Source organism: Pundamilia nyererei, unplaced genomic scaffold (assembly GCF_000239375.1).
Source record: "Pundamilia nyererei isolate P.nyererei 1_Seehausen unplaced genomic scaffold, PunNye1.0 scaffold00413, whole genome shotgun sequence".
NCBI classification, from domain to species: domain Eukaryota; kingdom Metazoa; phylum Chordata; class Actinopteri; order Cichliformes; family Cichlidae; genus Pundamilia; species Pundamilia nyererei.
Genome location: NW_005187814.1, coordinates 48,872 through 59,557, shown reverse-complemented (window position 1 = coordinate 59,557; position 10,686 = coordinate 48,872). Strand labels below are relative to the sequence as shown.

Genomic DNA, 10,686 nt, shown 5'->3' with positions numbered 1-10,686 from the left:
TACAGGTATAACAGAATAGCTTTAGTGTAGTTGTTGTTTTAAACTTGAGTATGAACTTATACAAAATGCAGCAAGATATTTAAAAAAAACAGTTTTGTTGATTAAAACACACTATATCGGATTCATATCGGTATCAGCAGATATCCAAATTTATGATATCGGTATCGGACATAAAAAAAGTGGTATCGTGCCATCTCTAGTGATAAGTGCAGTCCTGACACTTTTGGGCACTGTTTCTTTATCAGTAACACAGATGGCTGCCACATGCAGCAAAAAACACAAATGCAAAGTATGGAAAAACAAACACAGGAGCAGCAACTGACAAGAAAGCTACAGAAGTTAAAGTTAAATCAGGGTCATGTGCTTTATTAAACACAGAGTTAATTCAGTAATCTTTTTGATAATCACCATGTCGACTCAAGACTTGAACTGTTTTTAATACTTGGGAGGTTGTCCTGAGACATCAAGGCAGTTTGACCTAATTCACTGTTTTTATAGTAACTATTTAGTCACAAACTGTGTACTACCTGCAGAGGTTTTGAACTGTAATCTCCAGGTAGTGTTCCAGTGATATACTAGTGAACCAAGATGCAAAATGGCACGGTTTCATGCACCCACTGTCAGTTTAACCGTGCTTTTTCTGTTTTGACATTTTAAAAAGAGTGAAAAAGGTCAGTCAGTGACAACATAATGATGAGAGCTGAGTATACATACGAGTAGTGTGCATCACCATTGGTTTCACATTTTTGTACTACAATAAATAGTCTTTAATGCAGGTAATAAAACGAGTCAACATTATTTACCACCAGAGATGGGCAGACTGTAATCTGATTACTTTTTTAAGTAACAAGTAAGGGATTACTATCGCAAAAACGGTAATTAGAGACAGAGAATGGTGCATATAATTTAATTTTACTTGATGCATGAAGTTAAGATTAAAACTGATAACAGTTTTTAATTGTAATTTTTTTTAAAAATAAAAATAAAGTAATTAATTACTTTTGAAAATAAGTAATCAGTAAAGTAACGGGATTACTTTTGGGGGAAGTAATTAGTTACTGATTACTTTTTTCTAGTAACTTTAACAACACGGTTTACCAAACACGTCTGATGCTGACAAAGAGACTTAAACTCACACATATAGACAAATAGTTGTTTTAATTTAAGAAGTCAGCAGCTTCCAGCAGTAGAGTACATACAACGTCAGCACACATCCACTGTCATTACAGGTCTCTGCAGGCTGTCCAGAGCAGTGTCTTTGCCTCGGTGTCCGGTGAATGACCCCACGCAGTCCTGAGCTCATTTACACGCACGCTTTCTAAAGAGTCCTCAAGTCTTCCTCTGCGCTTTTCCTACAGGATCCGTGATGACAACTATCCCCCAGGCAGCCAAACCTTGAACACAAGTGCGCATTTGTTCATTAAAAGACTCCTAATGCAGCAAACAGTCAGAAAACTGATTGACTTACTTGCAGCGAAAGTGATCTGTGCCACCGTCCCCATTGAGGTGGGTCCTCCCTGCCGCATCACCTTCCGCGCTGCGTGAAACACATAAGCTCCGGACAGAATCAGCCCACCTCCGGAGATAAGCCTGCAGCTCCAGCAGCTCTTAAACATCTGGCTGGGTTTGGACAGGGGGGCATCTGCTCCTCCTGTTGGCGGCTCTAGCCCTGTTGACATTGTACCACAGGGTGCTGCTAATGCTAATGCTAATGCCCTTGGTTATAAACTCCTAGAAACGTCAAACATGAAAAATAAACCGGAAACTGTTCCGGTTTTGTTTGGATGACTCGCCCAAATGAAGAACAAAGTTAGAGACTTAACACAAATGCTATTTTCACTGGCTGAAGAAAGGTCGGATTTAGCAAAGTGGGTCCAGGTCATGGCCCTAATGTTTCCTATCTGGTATTTTCAAAATAAAAGTTGTACTTTACCATTCGGAACAAACGCTGGTCTTTGGGGGGGAGGGACAAAGATCGACAGAAAACATAAAAACATTGTGATAAATATTTAACAATTTTCCATTAATAAAAACATATTGTCTTATTTAATCTATTTCTATGAGGACATTTCTTTCCAAAAGAAGTTGCAATTTCATTTTAAATGTCAACTTACCGATCTAAATAATAATAATAATGGATTTGATTTATATAGCGCTTTTCAAGGCACCCAAAGGTATATTGAATTCATATTCCGTTCACCCGTTGCCTACTGGTGGTGGTCAGTGGGCCCGGTGGCGCCAGTGTCCGGCAGCCTCGCCTCTGTCAGTGCGCCCCAGGGTGGCTGTGGCTACAATGTAGCTTGCCATCACCAGTGTGTGAATGTGTGTGAATGGGTGAATGACTGGATATGTAAAGCGCTTTGGGGTCCTTAGGGACTAGTAAAGCGCTATATAAATACAGGCCATTTACCATTTATTTAATCTATTTCTATGAGGAAATTTCTTTCCAAAAGAAGTTGCAATTTCATTTTAAATGTCAACTTACTGATCTAAATAATAATAATAATAATGGATTGGATTTATATAGCGCTTTTCAAGACACCCAAAGGTATATTGAATTCATATTCCGTATTCAGTTTGGTGAAGTGCCAGATCTCATTATACAGGTGCATGTGGTAATAAAAGGAAAAGCCTGACTCACAAAAAAATAACTGCCAGACTTATTGAACCTTCTGATAATTGAATCAGGTGCTGCTTACTTAAGAGACCTGCAGCCTTATGTCCATAGAGCTAGAGCTAATGTCCATAGTTTAAGGAATAGTTTGAAAACAACATTTTTTTTCAAACAGCATCGTGTGGTGTAGGTGGTCATCAAAATAGAGAACAGAACTGAACAATTTCCAATAACAAACCTTAGCATGCACTAACATTACACATCTCTAAACAGCAATACATATTTAATACACGTTTTTTATCAATGTATTGACTGTTGCGGTGAACAGGCATGCTGCTTTGAAAATCACGTGCAATGTGTGACCACGATTGGCACACTGTTCACTGAGACCATGAATGCCACTTCTTTGAAGCATTCTTCTTCTTCTTCCATCAAAATGGAAGCAAAAGCAACACGAGATGCTTTGATCTACCGAAAGGAAAAAGCAGAATATCTGAACTCAAACCAGCCAGGTGGAGTCATTAAGATAGAAACAATAATTCAGTGCAGTGTCTCAGGTAGCTCTGTGCGTTATATATAGGCTCAGTACAATGAACAGTCAGTTTCAGGGAACTCCAGTGTCGGTACTAGCGGCTTTTATGATTTTATGTTTGTAGTCATTTAACTTCCATCCATTCATTGAACTTAAGAGGAAGAAATGTCAGGCTGGTTCGGTGCATTTGGTCCCATGCTGTCTTTAACTAAACAACTTAGTTCACTTTGTGGCTGAGCTGTATGTGAGGTTATGTCATGGCAGCTTTGGCTGGAATACCTGTCTCCTCCTAGGCTTAGCAAGTTTCTCCGTGAGTAGAGCTTCTAGCTCTTCTAGCTTCTAGCACATCTGTGGCCGTGCAGGCGGCCTCATTGGAACCTTTAAATAAAATCCCATAAACCTGATATCTAGTGTCAAATTATATCAAAGCTGCTTACTGTCAGAATTGTTTAAAACTGTGACTGCAAATAAATTCAAACAAGTGAGCTTTTCTCAGAGAGAACTGAAAAAGAGAACAAAGCAATCCAGAAGGCAAAGAAGGAAAGGGAAATAGCAAAGAAGACAACTGAAAAAGCAATACTGAAAATGACTGAAGTCCAGAGAGCACTGAAGCAGAAGATAAAAGAAATACAAAAAGTAAAGAAGGAAAGTGAAACAGTGAAGAAGGCAACGGACAAGGAAACGATGGAAATGAAGGAAGTTCACAGAGCCCTAGAAAAAAAACAAAAAGGAAATAAAGAAGGCAATGAAAGCAACTGAAGTAGCATAGCTGCAAGAACAGGTGGCAGAACTCAAGCCCAAGAGTCAAAGATTGAAATGCAAGAAGTACAAATAGAACTGAAAGAGGGGAGAAAGGAAATGGAAAGATAAACATGGACCATCAAACTAATGAAACTAATGGAACTAATGAAACTCCAGAGAGAGCAGAAATAAGTAAAAAATGAATTAGAAGTGGCAAACATGGAAAATCAAAAAGTAAACAATAACACAGACATTGTAAAACAGAAAACTGAAACAGCAAAGAAGTTCCTGGAAATCCAAGAGCCCTTGAAGAAATTTAAAAAGGAATAGAAGAGGAAAAGAGAGAAAATGAAATAACAAAAAAAGAAAATGCAACGATTGAAAGAGAAATTGCAAAGATGGCAGCCACAAATGCAAAGAGGGAATAGGCCCAAGTATCCTCTCCATCATCAACAATTCTTTGTCTACTAGTGTTATGCCATCTGTCTTCAAGCAGGCAGGTGGTTGTTCAGCCTCTGCTAAAAATGATCAACATATCTCTAAACTTCAATTCCTTTCATACGTTTTGGAAAAAGTCATTCTTCATTAACTTTGTCCTCACTTACAACAAAACCTTTTTAGAAAGTTCCAGTCAGGTTTCATGGTCAATCACAGTACAGAGCCCGGCCTACTAAAAGTTTCTAATCATCTGACCTTGAGTGCTGTTATTTATTTTTGCATGTACTTAAAGTCTTGATGGTACAAAATAATCTTCTGTTGTTTGGTAATGACCTAAATAAAGTTGTTTTGCTCTTGTTTTTTTCAAGTTTCCAGCTAATGTAACACATCTTTGGGTCTGTTTTTGGAAAATCACTCTGCTTGGCACGAGGAGTTTCTTATAACATCTTAACTAGAAAATTGAGCTGAGTCATCGTGCCTCGTGGATGACTTTTGCCCTCTTCTTATAGTGTGTGTTAGCGCACAGCCGGCATGCCTCGTGTGAAGCAAACTGGAAGAAATATGTTGTTCGTCATAGCTGTTGTCAGTGTTTATTTGGCATTGGTCATCAGTCCAACGGACTCCACTGCAGACTCATCATATGTTGCCGCTGTGTACGAGCACAAAGTAATCCTGAACCCAGGCCCCCGCACACCAGTGTCCCGCCACGAAGCTCTGCAGCACATGCAGAAAAACCTGGATATCTACGAGGAGCAGGCAGCCCGGGCAGCCCAGCAAGTATGCACACATTTAAATGTTGTGTTTCATGTTTTTAGTCACATGATAGCATTACTCAATGAATTGTAGCAACTTCTGTTGAGATGTTCTTCAAATGAATGAACTTGTAATGGACAAGAATTAATATAGTGAAGGCTTCTGCAGAAGAAAATCAAGATAAACATGATTCAAAGCCTTACAGTAAGGCTTCCTTTATCTCTGACTTTTTACTGAACTGGTAATTGATGTTCATATGCTCTAATATGACAACTGTCCACCCTTTAGTATCACTTTATAGCTGTTGGTCGACAGTTATTAATGCTTCACCCTGTATGAAGTTTACTGTCACTACCAGAGGTGTAGTCCTGCCATAACGCATAGGAGCAGACTATATCGTAAACTATATGTATATATGTCTGTATACACACAACTATATATATATGTGTGTGTACATACATGCATGTAAAATGTTTGAATGTAAATGTGTTTATAAAACTCTGACTTTAACTTTAAGTTCACGAGAGAATACCTGAGTGAGAGAGATGGAATCAAACGTGGAGAGAGACAGGCAACTAAAAAGACATCCAGAGAGGAGAGCTGATGAACATCATCACACAGATCACTTTATGTTGTTAAATTCAGTGTGACATTTGAGCAAGTAGAAATAAGTAACTCAAAAGTTACTGCAACAGATCTCATATCTCTCTGTCATCTTCGTTTCACTCTCAGGGGGCCCAGATCCTGGTGTTTCCAGAAGATGGTATTCATGGGTTTAACTTCACTCGGTCATCCATCGTTGGCTACCTGGAAACCATTCCCAACCCTCAGGAGGAGAGCTGGAATCCGTGCACAGAGCCGGAAAGACACAACAACACTGAGGTTCACAATCATATATTTAGATTTTGTGATGGCAAGAAAACTCTACTCTCACAACATCTCACTGTGTCTGAATCTCATCATATTTGATTATGTTTGTGACTCAAAGGTTCTCCAGAGATTGAGCTGTATGGCTCGTCGTAACAACCTCTACCTGGTGGCCAACATGCCCGACCTGCAACCCTGTCCCCTGAAGACCAGCCCTTCCTCCACCTGTCCTCCTGATGGGCGCTGGCAGTTCAACACAAATGTGGCTTTCAGGTACATGTTAACTCTTAATATGGATTTCTAGAGAACGGACAAATAAAAGGTTTATTTTTCTATGACTTATTGTCCACAGATGCAGTGCTTGTGCCTAAATAAAAGAGCAGTTCTCCACATTTCCATCAAAAAATGTTGGCAAAACTGCCAAAAATACCACAGAGTCAAAGTTGAAACTTCTCTTGTCAGTAGCTACTGGAGAAGCTACTGTAAGAAATACCAGCTACACTGAATACAACAACTACAGTTGTGGAAATAATTATTTGATCCCCTGCCAAATGTGTAATTTTGGTCACATCCAATCAAATGAATGGAAAGAGACAAACTATCAACCAAAAATCCAGAAAAAATATTTAGTAATAAATTGATTTTGATGGCATTAAGTTAAATAAATATTTTATCCCCAAGCAAAACTTTATGATTGGCAAAGAAACCCTTTTTGGCAAGCAGTGGTACAACATTTGTTGTAGTTGGTTACCAAGTTTGCAGATTTCAGGCAGGGGCTTTGGCCCACTCTTCTATACAGAAACCTTTGAAATCCTTTAGGTTTCTTGGCTCCTGCTTGGCAATCTGCAGTTTCAGTTCCCTCCTCAGATTTTCTATAAGACTGAGGTCTGGAGCCTGGCTAGGCCACTCCCTGACATTAATGTGCTTCTTCTTCAGCCACTCCTTTGTTGCATTGGTTGTGTGTTTTGGGTCATTGTCATGTCAGGACTACCCATCCACGACCCATCTTCAATGTTCTAGCTGAAGGAAGGAGGTTATCGTCCAAGGTTTTACAGTACATGACCCTGTTCATTGCCCCCTCAGTACAGTGAAGTTGTCCTGTACCCAGACAAACAGCCCCAAAGCAAGATGTTTCCACCTCTGTGCTTGACTGTAGCGATTGTGTTCTTTGGTTTAGAGTTAACATTTCTCTTTCTCCAAGCAAAGCGGGTTGATTTTGGTTTTACATGACCATAGTCATAATCCAGTGACAGTTGTCAGTATTTCCACTGCTGCACAGCAACGATAACGACTGATAATTAATTTGGCAAACTTTACTTTTCAAATTGTAAACAAATATGGCTTAAAAACGCAGCAGCCTGAAGTGTCCATCAAACTGAATAATCTCATTAGGAACCCATCCTCCTTTGGGCTCCGCCTTCAAACAAAGTTAAAAGTGAGTTGATTCGCACGAACAGGATTTCTCTCCGAGCGCAGAGAGCTGCCTGCCACAGATTGAAACAGCAGCAGCGCACGCAGAGCAGACACTCGTGTGTGTGATGGCTTCTTTGTGTGTGCAGCTGCAGAGTTCCACGCGCACAGTTGTCGAATTTACGCGCGAGGAATTTCATTGTGCCCGAAATTATTTGCTCAGATTATGTTTTTGCTCGCACTTTTCTTATGACATAAATATAATTCAGTAATATATCCTGAACTGACTGCATCAGTGAAAAAGAGCTGTTAGTGACCTGCGTAAAATATCCTCGTTCATACAGGTCAGACGGCCTTCTAATTGCACGCTACCACAAGCAAAACCTTTTCTTTGAGCAATCCTTTGACACACCTCCAGAACCTGAAGTCATAACATTTGATACACCTTTTGCTGGGAAGTTTGGCCTCTTCATCTGCTTTGACATCCTCTTTCATGATCCTGCAGTGGTGCTGGTGGAGATGGTATAAAATATAATCACATACGCACTCAGAATATATATTCAACATTGCTGGGATTGACTTTGATATCCATCGTTTCTTCTTTGTGCCTTTTTAAGGGTGTGCGTCAGTTGATCTTTCCAACAGCCTGGATGAATGCGCTCCCCCTGCTGGATTCAGTTCAGTTTCACAGTGCATTCAGTCTGGGTGCCAACGTCACTCTACTATCTGCCAACATTCGCAATGATCAACGCATTATGAAAGGAAGCGGTATCTACACCCCCTTTTCTGCCACCTACCACCATGCCTGGAAAGGAGACCCAGAGGAGGGCAGGCTGCTGGTGGCCAGAGTGCCAGTTTTGGAGCCACTGGAGGTAAAACAAAGTGCAGCCAAAGAGGTGGAGGCTGGTGGTGTTGAGTCTGCATCATCAGTGGCTACAGACTCTGGATGCTGTCATCAAGACAGCTGTGATGATCACTCTCCTGATTTGGTCCATCCCTCTCACCCCACCTTCATCTCCTTCATGTTCCACGACCCGTTTACATTTGTCCTCTTAAACGAGACACAAGGTGACGTTAAAGTGTGCAACGGCACTTTCTGCTGCCGCCTGCAGTACAGGTGGTTACTGCAAGACCATAAAGAGCTCTATGCTCTCGGTGCATTTGCAGGACTGCACACCGTTGATGGACGTTATGCACTGCAGGTAGGAATGAAAGAATTTTTAATATTTATAAAATTTTAGAAACTGACCAGGACCCTGCTCACTTTTATTTGCCACATGTCAAATATCTACAGGTTTGTGCGGTAGTCCGTTGTGCAGGGTTGGATCAGAACTCCTGTGGACAAGTAGTAGAAGAAGCAGAGTCTAAAATGGACTTCCTGTTGGAGGGGAACTTTGACACCAAATGCGTGTACCCATCTATTCTGACAAGCCGAATGTTCCTGGAGCAGCCCGAGAGTCTGCAGAAAGCTCCAGACGGGAGAGTGACCATGAAACATTCAAACATGAAGGGTGGCCTGGTCACCACCTGCCTGTATGGACGAATGTACCACCTGGATAATGAATAAAGTTTGGAGGGATCAGGAAAATAAAGTTCAGTGTTATGGATAAGGGCTGCTCTGTGTTCTCCATCTGTATCCATTCCCTTCTACTTATGCTTATCAGGGTAGGCTGGAGTCTGTCCCAGCTAAAGGAAAACAAATGTCTTTAGTCATCTGTTACTTGATCTTTTCTGGGTGTTCCTTTCTCAAGGCACAAATTATAAGGAAGAGAATATTCAAATGAATCATTCAAATTGATTAAACAATGTTTGTCTCATGCAACTTAATGCTAATTGTGCATTTTTATTTAATTTCCCCACCAAAATAAATTTTTTTTTGCACTTTATTTTAAAATGACCAGACTCTCCCTGTGTTAATAACAAAAGCCTATATATGAATTACCCATAAAACTAACCATACCTATGAGAACCATTTCAGGATTGCTCTCACTCTCTATTACACTCCATTTAGTAAATGAGACCCACACCTTACAATACCCGACACCTAAAATTTATAGGCTGAACATCTTTTAAAGTTACATTATTAGACGCAACTACAGTAATGTGGTCACAAAGAAGACTGCTTCGTGTTAAGAGACAGATGGTTAATAGAATTGGTTTTATGGATACTATTTGATTCCGTGCATTAAAATAGATTTTGTTGTTTTGTCCTTATTAGTGGAAACATATTTGTATGTTATATAGTCCTGCACATATTTGTGTAGTTTTTAGTCAAAAGATGACTCGTGTATTTCCATGGACCTGTGAGTTATGACGGAAAATGTTAAAAGTGTTAAAACTGCCCCTGGTCTGAAACTAACTCATTCACTTTACTGTCTGCAGAGACAGAGGACAGCAGGTGCTCTTGCTTGCTGTAGGAGGTGTGGTCAGGCCCTCGGAAGGGCAAAGTATAATGAAGCATTGTGCTTGTTGGAGATATGGTGGTCCCTGAAACTCCATGGCTCAGATGTAAACATGGCAAATAAATAGTCTCATAACACAACAGTAAGAAATATAATGAAGCTTTTTTTAAATTAATGTCACATAATATATCATGAAATTCTGTCATGGGACCATTCTGTTACCATGATCCCTCACACTCAAGCGATCTTGCTACACAAAGAGGTGATGTTTTTTAGTGTGGACACTGAGACTGGACCCTAGTCTTGTTTTATAGCTGCTGATTGGCCTTTGTCACAGCAGCTGTTTGAATGTGTCCTTGCAGTGTAAACACAAAGTCAATTATTAACGTTTATCAATCCTCTGCTCCACTGAGATAAACTGGTTCACTGGTATGTCCGATACACTTATCAACAATTTATCGTACCTGTGTTTAAAATGCCTTTTGTTAAAAGAAAAATATATTATCATGAGAGCCGAGCATTTTATTAAATGTTCCTGTTTGTGTAGACGATGATTATTCACCAAATTAGTTGGCCGAATGAACCAATATTGTCTACATTTACATGTATTTTGACAGTTACATAACTGTCTCATTATTATAGCCACAGTACACATTTACAACAGGAAATGCTTTTATAGATGTTGTCAATTTATTTTACATTTAAACACATCTGTCTAGGCATATTTATTTAAAAAAATCCCAGATTATCATTATTATTATTATTATTATTATTATTCATTATTGGTTTGTATGCTTGAAATTCAACTACAGCATACTGCCATTTAAATTTTTAACTTTTTACAAATAATTAACAAGATAGAAAATTCTGTCCTGTTTTATGGCAATATTCTGTTCAGCGTCTCCATTGCCGAAGCTGCTGCATTGAGC

General features: G+C 39.7%; 2 protein-coding genes across 2 annotated transcripts; one reads left to right on the top strand and one right to left on the bottom strand.

Moving 5' to 3' along the window:
• Window positions 1–1,139: 1,139 nt before the first annotated feature.
• Window positions 1,140–1,892, bottom strand: dmac1 (distal membrane arm assembly complex 1). The gene is made up of 2 exons (XM_005753208.1): window positions 1,469–1,892; window positions 1,140–1,394 (listed from the first exon to the last, which is right to left on the bottom strand). The coding sequence occupies exons 1-2, from the start codon at window positions 1,677–1,679 to the stop codon at window positions 1,330–1,332; spliced, it is 276 nt and encodes a 91-aa protein (XP_005753265.1). The 5' UTR covers window positions 1,680–1,892; the 3' UTR covers window positions 1,140–1,329.
• A 2,964-nt stretch (window positions 1,893–4,856) lies between these two features.
• On the top strand, window positions 4,857–8,922 carry LOC102216111 (biotinidase-like). Its single transcript, XM_005753217.2, has 6 exons — window positions 4,857–5,102; window positions 5,811–5,960; window positions 6,067–6,218; window positions 7,700–7,877; window positions 7,973–8,557; window positions 8,650–8,922. The coding sequence occupies exons 1-6, from the start codon at window positions 4,857–4,859 to the stop codon at window positions 8,920–8,922; spliced, it is 1,584 nt and encodes a 527-aa protein (XP_005753274.2).
• The last annotated feature ends 1,764 nt before the right edge of the window (window positions 8,923–10,686 follow it).